The sequence below is a fragment of the Kryptolebias marmoratus genome, linkage group LG7 (assembly GCF_001649575.2).
Source record: "Kryptolebias marmoratus isolate JLee-2015 linkage group LG7, ASM164957v2, whole genome shotgun sequence".
NCBI lineage: Eukaryota > Metazoa > Chordata > Actinopteri > Cyprinodontiformes > Rivulidae > Kryptolebias > Kryptolebias marmoratus.
In genome coordinates, this window is record NC_051436.1 from 14,149,266 (window position 1) to 14,163,405 (window position 14,140).

At 41.6% G+C, this 14,140-nt stretch overlaps 2 protein-coding genes and 1 non-coding gene across 3 annotated transcripts; 2 read left to right on the forward strand and 1 right to left on the reverse strand.

Annotated features, from left to right (window-relative positions):
• The first annotated feature begins 167 nt into the window (after positions 1-167).
• pfdn2 (prefoldin subunit 2) lies at positions 168-4,758 on the forward strand. Its single transcript, XM_017438231.3, has 4 exons — positions 168-297; positions 1,507-1,595; positions 2,576-2,699; positions 4,278-4,758. Exons 1-4 carry the CDS (start codon positions 217-219, stop codon positions 4,467-4,469), a joined length of 486 nt encoding a protein of 161 aa, XP_017293720.1. The 5' UTR covers positions 168-216; the 3' UTR covers positions 4,470-4,758.
• A 1,880-nt stretch (positions 4,759-6,638) lies between these two features.
• Positions 6,639-6,720, reverse strand: trnas-gcu. The gene has a single exon. It is a non-coding gene; the product is annotated as a tRNA-Ser (tRNA).
• A 190-nt stretch (positions 6,721-6,910) lies between these two features.
• On the forward strand, positions 6,911-11,284 carry b4gat1 (beta-1,4-glucuronyltransferase 1). Its single transcript, XM_017438224.3, has 2 exons — positions 6,911-8,335; positions 8,623-11,284. Exons 1-2 carry the CDS (start codon positions 7,238-7,240, stop codon positions 8,812-8,814), a joined length of 1,290 nt encoding a protein of 429 aa, XP_017293713.1. The 5' UTR covers positions 6,911-7,237; the 3' UTR covers positions 8,815-11,284.
• Positions 11,285-14,140: the final 2,856 nt, after the last annotated feature.

Below are 14,140 nucleotides of genomic sequence, written 5' to 3' on the forward strand. Positions count from 1 at the left end.
TTCAAAAAAGGCAGTGGGGGTGATTATAAAATCAGTTTTAGGTTCTGCTCCAACTTCTACACATAAAAAAAGTGAAAAAGGTAAAATATTTGGAAAAACCTCTCCAGTCTGACTTAATAGTTACTCACTAGTTGGTTTTCTTTCTCTGTGAAATTTGCACGCAGGCGATCTCATGAGCCACCCTGCGAGGGTCCTAGCCGGGAACAGCCTTCCAAGATGGCAGCCAACAGTAGCAGCACGGGTAACAAGTCCAGCAGCAGCACCGGCGGAAAACAGTCCGGGCCGTCGGCCGAGCAGGTACTTCCAGCTGCACACGGGCTGCATTTGTCCGTCAACTCGTTCCTGTCGCCGTTCAGCCGACTCCGGCGAAGCGGGCGCCGACAGTTTACCGCCTCGAGCGGCAAAGCTAACGTTAGCTTAGCATCCTTATCGCCATCATCAGCCTGGGTCCTCTGAGCCTGAAACTGCACAATAACGAGGATGTCAAATCAGAATTTTATCAGCGTTTATCGGAGTGAACACCGGGGTTTATGTCTCTAAAAAGTCAGTTTATTAGAGTTAAGTTTCATGTCAATGTTTAACCCCAAATAGGAGGGCGGTGTGTGGTTTGATGTGACAAAGCAAGAGGCTATTTTTATCTCCGAAGTCCACCCAAACCAACTTTACTTCAAGTTCATATCAGTTACAGCTGTGTTATATCTGTTTAAAAGTACTCAACCATAACAACTTCAGTATACTGAAAAAGGGGCATACATTTTTTATTTTCAGTAATCTATTAAATTCTGCATACTGTTTGATACTCAGCAGAATCAACAAAGCAGAGAAACTGTTTTTCAACCAGTACAAAGTTACTTTTAGATTTTAAATAATTATATATAAACTGTAAATAATCTGTGTTTAGCTGCAAAGAGTTGAAAACTAGTGGAGATATTTATTTAAAAGAATATGAAGCTCTTTTGGATAGAAAGAAGTAGGAGTGGAAGAAAGCTGCTGGCGCAACATTGCAGCTTATTTTTCTGGTTATTTTCCTCCAAATAAAATCTCTGTTTGCCAATAAATTAGTAATTAGAGTTGTCATATTTAAAAAACAAACAAACAAAAAAACAGATTTGGCTCTAAAATGTTGATGAAAAAACACGAAACGTAAAATTGGTGTAAAACTCTAACTGTAATGGGTTGAAATTACATATTTTTAAAACATTTGTCATATTGTTTCCACAGCATTTTATCAGTTTATAGCTAGATATTCATATTAATTGTCTTTGCAAAATGTGCATTAAATTTACAGATTCATAAAAGTTGTTATTAAAAGCTAGTCAACAAGTCTGAAGCAACTACTTTTGAATATACAATAAAATGAAAACCAGACTCTTCAAGCATCAAAAATACCTTTTTAACAGACAGAATTAACTATTTGTCAGATTGCTGAGTGAAGCTAATAATAATCTGCTATATGACACAAATCTTTGTCGGCGTTGATGTCATGTTGTTGTGTTTTTCTGACAGGTGGTGGCGACATTTCAGAGGATGCGTCAGGAGCAGCGTAATATGGCTTCAAAGGCTGCCGAGCTGGAGATGGACATCAACGAGCACAGGTCTGCTTTCCACCTCTCCAGTCTTTTCATTCACTCCCAGCTTCTGATGTCTGATTCTAAAAAAGGTTTCTTCCAAGACAAACAGTAATTTGCCATTAGTGTGTTTGGTTATCTTGGTTTGTCCTCAAATTCTAAATGTATGAGACCTATTCTGATTAGGTGATATTACCAGAAAGGTTTTAAATTCAAACAAATGCTTGTAATTAGGATCTTGGTTGGTCAATTCAGTTCATTTATACAGCGACAGTTCACAACAAAAGTCCTCTCATGGCACTGAGCAGCATGGAGGCGACAGTAGGAAGGAATTAGTCCCTTTTAACAGGAATAAATAAATAAATTGGCTTCAACAGACTGGGGGTTGAGAGGAGAAGAAAGAGACAAAGAAAAGTAAAAACCAAAGGAGCAGCTAGTCCAGATGTAGTTTCTGTGGGAGGAGAGACAGAACAAAGGGTAACGGCAGCAATAATTTCATGTTTAAACAGAGTAGTGAGGAGATGTCCTCCATTAACCTAAACCTATAGCAGCAGAACTAAAGGATAACTCAGGAAACCCAGGCCATCCGTAACAATAGGATTTATTAAAAAGGAAATGAAAGACGGGCGTCAGCCTTCTTCATCTTCACATAAAGGTGTAACCATCTTATGACGTATGAGTTGTTTTGGATTTTACTGTTCAACCTCCTTCATACTAGATAATGAGCCCTACGCTCTGCCACCTTTTTAGGGGGTGTTTGGATAGCGGTGAATTTGAAAAACACAATCATGGCGCTGCTATACTCTTAGTTCTCGCTAAAGTTGTTTTCCTGCACATCCAGACTCTCAGCGCACACTACACACCCTCTCTCTGGTCACAAATATTACACAACCTTTTGAAAATTACTAAAGCACTGATCAAAAGTGGCTTGCTTCTAGAAGTTATTGAATGTTATGAACGGCCGTCAGTTTATTTTTGTTTATATTTCGTTTATGTTCTGTGTTTAGTTTAGTAATTGAGACCCTAAAGGAAGTGGATCCTTCGAGGAAGTGCTTCCGTCTAGTAGGAGGAGTGTTGGTGGAGAGGACTGTAAAAGAAGTTCTGCCTGCGTTGGAAAACAACAAAGAACAGGTAACGGGGTAAAAAAAAAACATAAATGTACCACTGGGAGGTTTGCAAGCTACAAGATAGTGTACCGTATTTTCCGCACTATAGGGTACACTGGATTACAAGGCACACTGTCAATGAATGGTCCATTTTTGAACTTTTGTCATATATAAGCTGCATTAAGTGAAACAAAACAGCCTTGTCTTTTCGGAGAATACTGCACTGATGTAAAGGCCCCCACATACTCTGTGTACTTCACTTTGCAGAGGTCTGCGCATACTGAAGGCGGATGTCCGCCAAACATGTTTGCGCAAAGATCAATTTTGACCACATACACATGCTCGGTGTCGCACCATAAACTACCCGGCGAGAAACAGCGTTCACATCGGACTGTTTTATGTACGACACCAGCTGCTCTCAAGTGAGAATCGGCGCCAGTGAGCAGAGCGACTGAAAGGTGTGCTGTGGCTGCCCTGGTGGTGAAGAAACAGGGCTAAAGGCACCTTCTTTTCTTTTGTTTTTTAAAGCTAAGAGACAAGCGATCTCTTCCTCCTCGCTCCCAGGGATGCCATGACTGAAATTTGTCACGGGAGAATTTTATTCAGTCTGTACGCTCGAGTATGAAGTCTCAACCGTACTAAAACATCACGACTTCTTACATATATAAGGCGCTCTGGATTATAAGGCACACTGATGTTTTTTGAGAAAATTGAAGGCTTTTAAGTGCGCCCTATAGTCCGGAAAATGAGATCATATAGTAGAGCCAATAATGTCACAGGAACCTCACTGAGAGACATCCGTTTGTCTAAGAGGACTGATGAGCTAATGGCTAGTCAGAGCTGGACCAAAACAAAAGTGGACCACTGTTATCTATGTTGAATTCTGAGGTTATTTGCGAGTGCGAATAGCAGCAGCAGAAAGAAAGTGTATCGTTTCTGGGGCAGCAGAAAAGCTCAAACTAGCTGCTGTTATTTGTGCTCATAAGTAATCACAGAACGTGAAACGGGCAGCGGTGTGAAGTTTAATATGATCGTGTTGCAGGAACAGCTAAGAAATTTATAAGACAGGAGAAAACTGTCTTTGGTCTCGGCTCAACTCAGACTAGCCATTAGCTCATCAGTCTGGTCAGAATTAAACTCTTATTTCTCCAAACTGAGGTTGTTCAAAGAGCTATCTATAACATGTAAAATGATCGTTCTTTATAGCTTTTAGACAGAACTCCAATTGAAAATAACCAGAATATCCTTTTAGGACATTGAACCCTGTTAGAAATAATTATTCTGAAACCTGGACCCGTCAGTGGATCGGCAGATTATGAGAAACTGAATCATTTGTCGTGACACATTTGTCTGCTGCATCCGATTTTTCAAAACAGCAGTGTCACAACCAGATTACCCATAATTCCACCTTCTCGAAGGGGAAGGCACCAATGTAGAAACTGTATCCGTTGTATTGAGTATGTCTGAGAACAAAGAAATGGAAATATTCATTAGCCAAAATGCTAAATTAAATAAATTGTAAAGTTGTAACTAACTACACGAGACCATGCAAGGAGTAGCAATATGTTCTGATTTGTTCCCTCATGTTTTTCTCTCCCTTTAGATCTCCAAAGTAATCGAGACCATCAACACACAGATGCAGTCGAAGGGGCGGGAGCTGACGGAGTACAGGGAGCGCTACAACATCCGTCTGGTCGGAGAGGGAGAAGGAGAGGCTCAGGGCCAATCGGCAACGAACTCAAGAGACAGCGAAGGAGGCGGATCCAAAAGCGGCGCCGGAGTTCTGGTCTCTTAGTCTTGTAGGGATGGACAGTGACAGTAGGGCCCCTGGATTTCTGCAGCGCTGAAAAAGAAAAGAGAGAAAAAAAAAGCTTCAAGTCAGAAAATCGTGGAGGAAAATCTGAACTCCTTTGGATTTGGTGATTTACTGTAAAAATGTAACACACTTGGTCATTTGCAGCAGGCTTCAGTTGTATCCTCATACAGGTGTTTTTGTCTTTTATCTGCCTTTCAGATTTTGTTTTTTTTATTTCACAATGCTGTCTCATGAAGTCAACCAATAAACTCAGTGTCCAGAATGCTTATCTTGAAGTTACTGACTCGTGTACCAACAGGTAGACGTGATTTTGATGTTTAAGACTGAAGAAAACGTTTTTATATCATATCTTGGGTTGAAATTAATCAGAAAAGGTATGAACACACAATACACCTGAATGCTCAGAGCTATTAAACAACAATGTGATTAATTTTATGAAAACAGATTTTTGTAAACTTTAAATTTTGGGCTAAATCAGATGGGAGAAGCTGATTTTATGAGGCTCTAAAGTAGTTTCAAGTTGAGCAAAAAGTCATTTTTTTGTTGAACGGGTCAAGCGTGAAGAAGCGACAGGATGGATAATAAGTTTGTCCGTTTTATTTTGCCTGTTTTCTTCATTAGTCATGATTAAAGCAGAGAGCTGCTGTGGGGTTAATGAGCTCCCTGAACATACGGACGATATGAAGTCACCAAAGCACCTGCTGTGATGTTATCAGTCATAATGAAGTTTGGAAAAGGTTTGCATGAGAAAGAAAAAGCCTCCCAGGACCTGATGTGCACTGTCACCAAGCTTTAAGTGTTTTGGTTAATGCTCATACAAATAAAAGTGTCAAATTTGGGCTTGTATGCGTTTAAAATTATTTCACTGGCTAAACTACGCACCAGTTCATACATGCACAACTAAAACAAAATGACCCAAAAATTACACATAAAACTATCTGAAACTATTACTGACTATTTTAGTCATTTTCTTTCAGTTATTAATAAAATTCATGCCAGAACTTCAGGATGAAGTACAAAATTATAACCGTTTTATAAAATTGTAGAATAAACTGTTTCTCCTATGACTATATACAAGGTATGGTTTTCTACAGTACATTTATGACTGCTTTTTATCCATTTCTAACAAAGTTTTAAATTATTTTCACTTACAGACCTGCATAATTCCCCCATAACTGGTAAGTTAAAGCAAGACGAAACTCCATCTGTTTTTAAGTATTACTATGATTCCATATAAGTGCAGCTAGTACATGATAAAATAAAAATATTATAGGGAATAATTTATTATACTACATCTGTTAGTTTCTTTAAAATCTAAACAAATGCATCTGGGCGAACTCTTATGGCGACTCTGATCTTAAATGTCTTTTAGATGGGTGTGTTTTTAAACATGCAAAGAAGAATGGTAGCAGATCCATCCCTTATTCTGTATGAGTTGTTACCATCTCTGCGCTGTAAACCTAATCAATTTAAAAGCTCTATTGTTCTTGTATCCTGTAAACAAGTGTTTGTACAGCAGGGCGATACTTGAAATTATGCATTTATTTACTGGACGTATTTAATAGTAGCTTTACATCTTTAGCATACCTGTCTATTTTAATATATTATTTGTAATACTGATATTTTGTTCACACAGTCCTGTATGGGAGCACTTATTATTTAAATGTTATAATTTAGAAACGATGTAGTCTAAGACATATTTATCAATTCAATTCAATTCAATTCAAAAATACTTTATTAATCCCAAAGAGAAATTAAATGTTGTAGCTCATAATCCTGGTTTTGTTAAAGAGTTGATGGCTGTGGGCAGGAAGGGTCTCTTATAGCGGTCTATCCCGATTTGTTCTCGGTCCTGGTGTCCTCAAAGAGTCCCACTAGGTAAGCCTCGCTGGCCTCCTGCTCTAGAAGCTCAGGTCGGTCTTGAAGTCCGGGCCGATCTTCTGGACCAGGTGCTAGAAGGGCAGCTTCTGGATGAGCAGCTAGGTGGACTTCTGGTATCGGTGGATCTCCCTGAGAGCCACGGTCCCGGGCCTGTAGGGATGAGGCTTCTTCACTCTGAAGACAATGGGGACAATAAAGTATTTTCTATGTTCTAAACGATGCAGTGTGGTTCTAGAAAAACGGACTTATAGTAGAAAAAAAAACCATCGACGAGGATGGGATTCGAACCCACGCGTGCAGAGCACAATGGATTAGCAGTCCATCGCCTTAACCACTCGGCCACCTCGTCTTCACATACCATGTGTATGTGCGCAAGACATTTTATAGAAACGGTAAACACATATTTACATGAATATTTAGTTGAGTTTTGAGTGAAGCGGAGGGACGGTGACAGGAGTATTTAATTTCTGAGTCTGACTCCATGTTTAGCGTGTTGCCGGACCTTTAAAGCCACCCGGGGTTAAACCCAGCTGCGCCTCTCTTCCTGACATTACGGTTGTTACACATCGACATGCGCCGCTGTCGCAGCAGCAGAGCCGCCTCACAAACTGTTGGGATTTGATGGAGATCGCAGAGACTTTTGTCCCTTTTGTTGCATGTTTTTTGGACGGATCTTGCGTATGAGAATCTGTGTTAGAGCTCCTTTAGTAAAACATGCCATCGACCGTGCCGATGTAGCGTTAGCATTGCGGCTGCGATGTAGCCACCGCTAGCTGGCACGGCTGGACTCATTACACCGCCACAACAGGGGGAATCATCGGCGGGTTTTACCGATCGCACAGCTCCTTGTTTGTCGTCTCTCTGGAATGCATCTGTCTAAGAAATGTTCCGTCTTCAAAGTGGTGCTGAGTGCTCTGCTGATCGTGGCGCTGCTGCAGCTCATATACCTGTCCTTCCTGTCCAAGTTTCACGGTAAGCAGCAGCGGTACCGCTACTCGGAGCTCTTCGGAGGCTCCGCGGCCAAGAAGAATGCCCAGTCCGAGAAAAACACGCGCAAAGAGCGGCTGAGATACTCCCTGTCTACCGGGGGGATCTTCGACGGCAGCGGCCAGTACCGGCTGTACAAAAACCTGATCAAAAGTGACTTCACCACCAACCAGGTACCAGGTTCAGAGTCAGATGTCCTCACTTTGGCCACACACACTACTATCAACAACCTGCATCACCTGGAATCCCTGCTAGAAAGGTGGCAGAACCCCCTCTCTGTGGCTATATTCGCACATGGGGAAGATGTTAAATTTGCCACAGCTCTGGTGTACGCCCTCAGCTTCTTCTGCCCTCAGATCCAAGCCCTGGTGGACTTCCACCTGGTCTGCCTGTCAGGAGAGACGGCCAGCTTCCCGGAGCAGGACCACGAGCACTTCGCTGGGCTTGAAGACTGCGCCTCAGTGTTTGCCAGGCTGGAAACCCACAGGGATAGATACAAAAACTACGCCATCAACGGGAACATCTCCTACCCGAACAACCTTCTTCGTAACGTCGCCCGCGGCGCCACGGAGTCCTCCTACGTCCTGGTGCTTGACATCGACATGATGCCGAGCGCCGACCTGCACCAGCAGTTCCTCGCCTTGATCACCAGGCGGGAGCCTGCGGGCAACGAGGTGTTCGTCCTGCCGGCGTTTGAGATCCGCCACGCCAGGAAGATCCCCGCCACCAAGGCCGAGCTGGTGCAGCTCTACCAGGTGGGCGAAGTCCGCCCGTTTTACGAAGAGCTGTGTCCTCGTTGTCAGGCCCCCACCAACTACTCACAGTGGGTGAACAGTCACGTCAGGGAGACGGGCACTCTGGAAGTGGCGTACACGCTCGACTGGACGGACCCCTGGGAGCCTTTCTACGTGGGCCCTCACACCGTGCCCCTCTATGATGAGAGCTTCAAGCAGTACGGCTTCAACCGCATTAGCCAGGTTGGTAACGTCTGAACGCTCAAACATGAAGTATTACCTAAACAGGACTAGATGAAAACTACAAACTGCAGAAAAAAAGGCACAAACTAAACCTCAAGTTAATCTTTCTTGTTAAATTTTAAATATTTTCATACCAACAGCTGAACCTAAAGTTACTAGAAACCAAAAGCCAGAACTACAAAGACCCCAAACTTCAGTAAAAGCTTTAAATACTCTACTTTAAAAAAAGTTCTCAGAGTTGTTCTTTTCTCTCACTTTCTCCCCACATCTGCCATTCCGTCCTCCAGGCCTGTGAGCTCCACGTGGCCGGATACAGGTTCTCCGTTCTGAGCTCTGCCTTCGTCGTGCACCGGGGCTTCAAGATCCAAGGGGAGTTCCACGCCAAAAAAGAGGAGGAGAACAAACAGAACCGGGTTCTGTTCCGCAGCTTTAAAGAGGGCCTAAAGACCAAATACCCATCCTCCACCCGGCGCTGCTGAGAAAAACGAGAGATGAAGTCTCCGTTTCCTCTGCAGCTGTCAGTCAGCGCGTCTGAAATTTTCTGATTCTTCTCTCAGTTGGAGCTGAAGTTAAGCCAACATGCGGATTTATTCCAAGTCCGTCTGAAAATTAGGCGCACAAAAAAAGCAGTTTAAAAACTGCTGGGAACTGAGAAAGGGAAACATTTTATTAAGCTTGTCTTTTTCTTTGATTCAAACACTAGCTGGATGGTCTTTGATCAGAGTTAACACCTGATTCATTATTACGAATTTGTCCAAACAGACATGACAACGTGACCGTCAGAGTAATTACTGACAGAGGTAAAGAAAGGTAATTTTACTTATACATCACATTCAGTTAAATATTTACCTCAGAATCATAAATGCTACAAACCATAACAACATCTAAACTGAATCAAGTAATTTTCAGTGTTTCTTTTTGGGAAAGAAAAGGGCATTCAGTCAGAAAGCTAAGGTATGTGGGACATAAGAATACGTACTAATGTGGATTGTTGTGAAACATTTTGTGGTTCCTGTTTTAAACAGATCGCTGTGTGAGATGTGTCCCATCAGTGATGCTGATTTGAACTACACAGTAATTTAATTTATTTAAAAAAGGTTTAAATCTGTGTGAAAATATGTTCCTCACTTTTGTAGAATGTGAGCAAAATCTTCCCTATTTGTTTGTGTCAAGATTATAGGTTAAAACAATTAGATCTGTTCGACTTTAGTCTATGGGGTTCAAGAAATGTATCCGCTCAAGAACAAAGACTTTTTTTTTGCTCATTATCCTGTTCACGGTTTTTTGGTTTTGCACAAATTCATAAATTCTGTTGAGAAACAATCATAGTATGACATAAATGACAGTAATGAGCTCCGGCCACTAGATGGCAGCAGTCGCTTCAGACTCATGTACACAGTCACAGTACACAGGGTTTTATTTTAGACCATCCATCCATCCATCCATCCATCCATCCATCCTCTTTGCCTGCTTCTCCTTTCCGGGCCGTGGGGAGCTGGTGTCTATCTCCAGCTGTTTTTGATCATACTTAAGTTTTATTTTTTCTCATTTATTCAACATGTGCAAATGTCAGGTGGAAGAACTTGACACAGGAAGTAACATAAAAGCATCTGCACATAGGGTAGAAAAAATAAACATCCCGAGAGTCAACAAAAACAAGATGTTTAAATCGACACAAGCCTGAAGAAGAGCTGTAGCCTGTTCACTCTTCATCAGTTTCAGTCTTATTACGACTGTCTGTAAGGGGAGTATCAAATTGTTTCAAATCAAATCACATTTGTTGTCCTTTAAGTTGAAACCAAAGCTGATGTTGTTTCCATTGAGGGGCTGGTAGCTCTTCCCAGAATATCACTGAATATGTTCACAAAAGTATTCTCACTAATTGCAGTTATTGTAGTTCATAATAAATTTAAATCCTAGAAGCTCAGTGGATGGGTAGTTAATGAGTTCTCCATTTTTTTTAATCATCTTTACATGAGATTAATTGAATTATGGAGTTTCTGTTTGAACGCACAAGGTTGAGCTCTCATTTAGCTGAGGCCGCAGCAGTTTGTTTTTATTTGTCGCCAGACGAGGTTCTCCTGCACGTGATTACTGAGAACCAGTTGTGCCGCTGCGGACGGGGACAGCCTTTATCGACGCACAGTCAGAGCAGTATTTACAGCTGTCGTTTCGAGTCCTCCTATATCGTCCCGTGGAAACTAATTCTGATTCTTCTGAGAACAGAAAGCAGGGGAGACAAACACTAGCTTTGTTCTAACGCTAGAAAACTGCAGTACTGTAACATCGAGGGCCGGATGCCTTCGGCCCTTTATGCTGTCTTTATTTTTACCTCGGGAAATATATCATGTAAATAATGTACAGTCTAAACCTAAACCACAAGCAGAAGAAACCTGTGTTATTTAAGGGATTGCTGTGAAAACTTCTCTTGACAACATTAAGTCAATAAAAAGCTCAGTTTTAATCTTGTAGTTTGAGAAAACTCCACAGTGCGTACATGCAGTGTAAACCCACGTTCTTAAACACTAAACACCGCAGTGACCGCACAAACAAACGCACCCGTCTGCTTTTTAACCTTAGATTGCTGTGTAATAATTGTTTTGGGGTTTTTTTGTACTCGTAGTGCACATGAGTGTATGACGATGTTGTGACCACGTCTCTGAAAACTGTTTGGTTTCGTTTTTTCGAACAACCCCAAGCAAAAGAAAAACTGTAGCATGAACTTGTGTTAGATTTTGAATATTTTGGATTTCAAACCACTGTAAAATGTTTTATGTGAAATTTCAGAAGAATTTCATGTGATTTTGTGCTTATGTTGGTCAGTTTGTTTGCTTATTTAAAAAAAAAAAAGCGTAGTTTTTGTATTTATTTTGAGTTTTGTTTATTGAATATAATGCCTGATTTGTGTTGTTTTACCTGCTAATAAACCTTTTGGACAACTTTTATTAACTGTGATTCACACAAGTGTGATTCATTCTCGCTTCAGCTAGTGAACAACATCCACAGTCGTTAGAAAGCCCTGGGAGCAGCTGGAAATAGACAAATCCAATCAATTAACTTCAGCCGAGGGATCTGTGTTTCTGGAAGTATCGCTTAAATGGGAAATGAAAAAGATCAGGGAAGGAGGTCGAGGAATGAATCCCAACTCTGGAATCCAAGGAGACACGGTCCTAACATTCATAATTCTTCATTTACATTTAAACTGTGTTATAAGAATTAGCCCTTTTTTGGGTCACAGCTCCCAAATATTAGCCGCGGCATCATTCACCGAACACCTGACTCGACTGACGTTAACCTGTGGTGTAACAAGATTTAGGTTTAAAGGCATCCCGGCATCAGTCAGTGTGACGGGTGATTATAAGTTGACCGGGGGCCAGCATCCAATTAAAAGCTCCTACTTAGTAATTAAGATCTGTATTAAAGTGGACATTAAGAAGTTCTCAGTAAAGCTTCGGTTTGATGAGGACTGAATCACCTCTGGAGAGCCGGGGGAACATTTTCACTCTGCGAGCAACCAAATAAGAAAAAATTAAAAAAAAAATGCCAACGCTGGACGTGTTGGCACAACTTAATTGGCGAGCCAAGCCATCTGCTGGTGAAGCAGAACACGTGTGACATTCGGCACTTGACAACGATCCGAAGCGCTGTGGCATTTTGTGGCTAAGCCTGCATTACTGAGCCAGATAATGAGTCTGAGCACACGAGAGCTTGCAGCACGCAACCTCATGTTTTAGCTTTAGATCGACCTAATCATCGCCTGTCTTTTAAAGTATTGTCTGATCAATTGAGCTCACTTGTTATTACTCACATTCTTATCGCAGTGGAGGCTCATCCTGCGCCACTTCCTGTTGTTGAGGTTTCTTTTCCTCTCAGCGAAGCTGCGACACATTAAAACACCCCACTGGGTGTACGTAGAAATACAGACTAAACATAATACTTCTAGCTGTTACTTTTTAATCTAAATCGTTAATGTTTCATGAATAAATGTGTTAATTTGCCTCCCCCCTCCCTCTGCTCAGTGGTAATAATGTGGCAGAAGGTGCAGAAATGTTAGGAGGGGGTGGAGGATCAGGAGAGGCAGGTTTGGTGAGGTAAAGTGGGGTTTATCTCAGCAGCTTTGGGGAGTGAAGGCTTATCTGGGTCAGAGATCTTTGTGACATAAGCAATTAGAGTTGCCCTCCCTTGTGTACGCTAGCAGGAGGGAGGCCTCCCGCCGCCGAGATTAGCCACCGTGAGGCCAGGGGAGCTTGGCAGCTTCTGGACAGAGGAGGGAACCAGCTGGAGAGCGAGATGAGCAGGCAGTGATGGGGAGGGGGCGCTGGGGGGGGGAGTCATCTGCAGAGAGACACGGCCTCGTCTCTAAGATTCATTGGATGGGTGAGAAAAGAAAGAGTCAATGACCCATACTGAGGAGAGGAATTTACTAAATAAAACTGTGGGTACAAATGAGGCGGGAGTTTCTTTCACTGCACCGTGTTTACCAGTAGATTTAAGACCATTCAATAATACTGGAGGCTTAAGTCACTTAACATCTGTGATTTCTTCTCGTGAGCCACTTAACTGGAAATTTACAAGTGATTAAGGTGACTTGGTTAAACAAAATATTTGGAAAATAAAGGATATTTAAAAAATATAGCTGAATAATCTTTACACTATATCAGTAATAAATAACAGTCACAAACAAAACTAAATGTGTTTGCCATATGGACCTATTTAACATGTTGAAAGGTTGTGTGTCTGTGCTGTAATGATTACTCTCAGATCAAACAGGCAACAGAGTGGGCACACTGCTGGTCCCATCTCAGTAGGGGGGGGCACCCTCTCAGGTGTGGACACAAGAGGTGATTCGGTCTGGAACAGACTCATCCTGTCCTGTGGCAAGTCAGTCCACACCTCAACCAACCATCACTGGCTTGGAGTTGACCTCTGATCCCACACGTTTGACTGGAGAACGATCGGGGGACCCGGCTGACCACTGCCCTCGTGTACCCAACGATTCACACCTCGAGCCAGCGGTACCATACAACCACCAGCTTCATGAAACCCATAATGTGACCCCTGCCAAACTCAATCAAGTGCTGGTAATTATGTCTACTAGGAATCCTCCATGTCTGGTGACCTTCACTAACTAGTCTGATAAAACTATTGCTCCATTTGTGATGCTAACAAGGTGTCTGTTTTAGACACTGAAAATCAAACCCTTTATATACCCAGAACAGTACCTTTTTGTCTGTGAGTGTACATATTATCCTTAGTGAATTGTAGTTTGTGGTAGTGATTCATGAATCTTTTGTTTGAAAAGATCAAAAGTAAAGTCCTAATCCTGTTCCATGCTAATATCAAATAATAAGAATACAAGTTTTATTACTTGTTGGTTTGTTTATAGAAGACTTTCACAGACCAATAATCATCTTTTTTTTCATCCTACAGCAATAACTTCACTAAACACAGGTAAAACCATAACCTGAGGTGCAATGAGGGATTGTGCAGTATAAACAGAATGTATGGTGTGTGTATATTTGTGCTAGTTTTTATCTTTTATGAGTTAGTATTTATTCATCGTGTGGTATTTTATTTGGGATTTTAGAATTTTTCATTTATTTTGTCTATTTTTGTGGATGATGCACAGGTCGGAAGGCATTTTGTAATTTCCTTGTACATGTGACAGTGATAATAAAGACATTTTATTTTTAATTGTATTTTACATGTGCATTTTGACTTATGTCACAGTCAGAGCAACAAACAGTTCATGATAAGACAATACTTGCTGTAAAGATATCTTGTTTGTGAGACTCTGGGATTCAT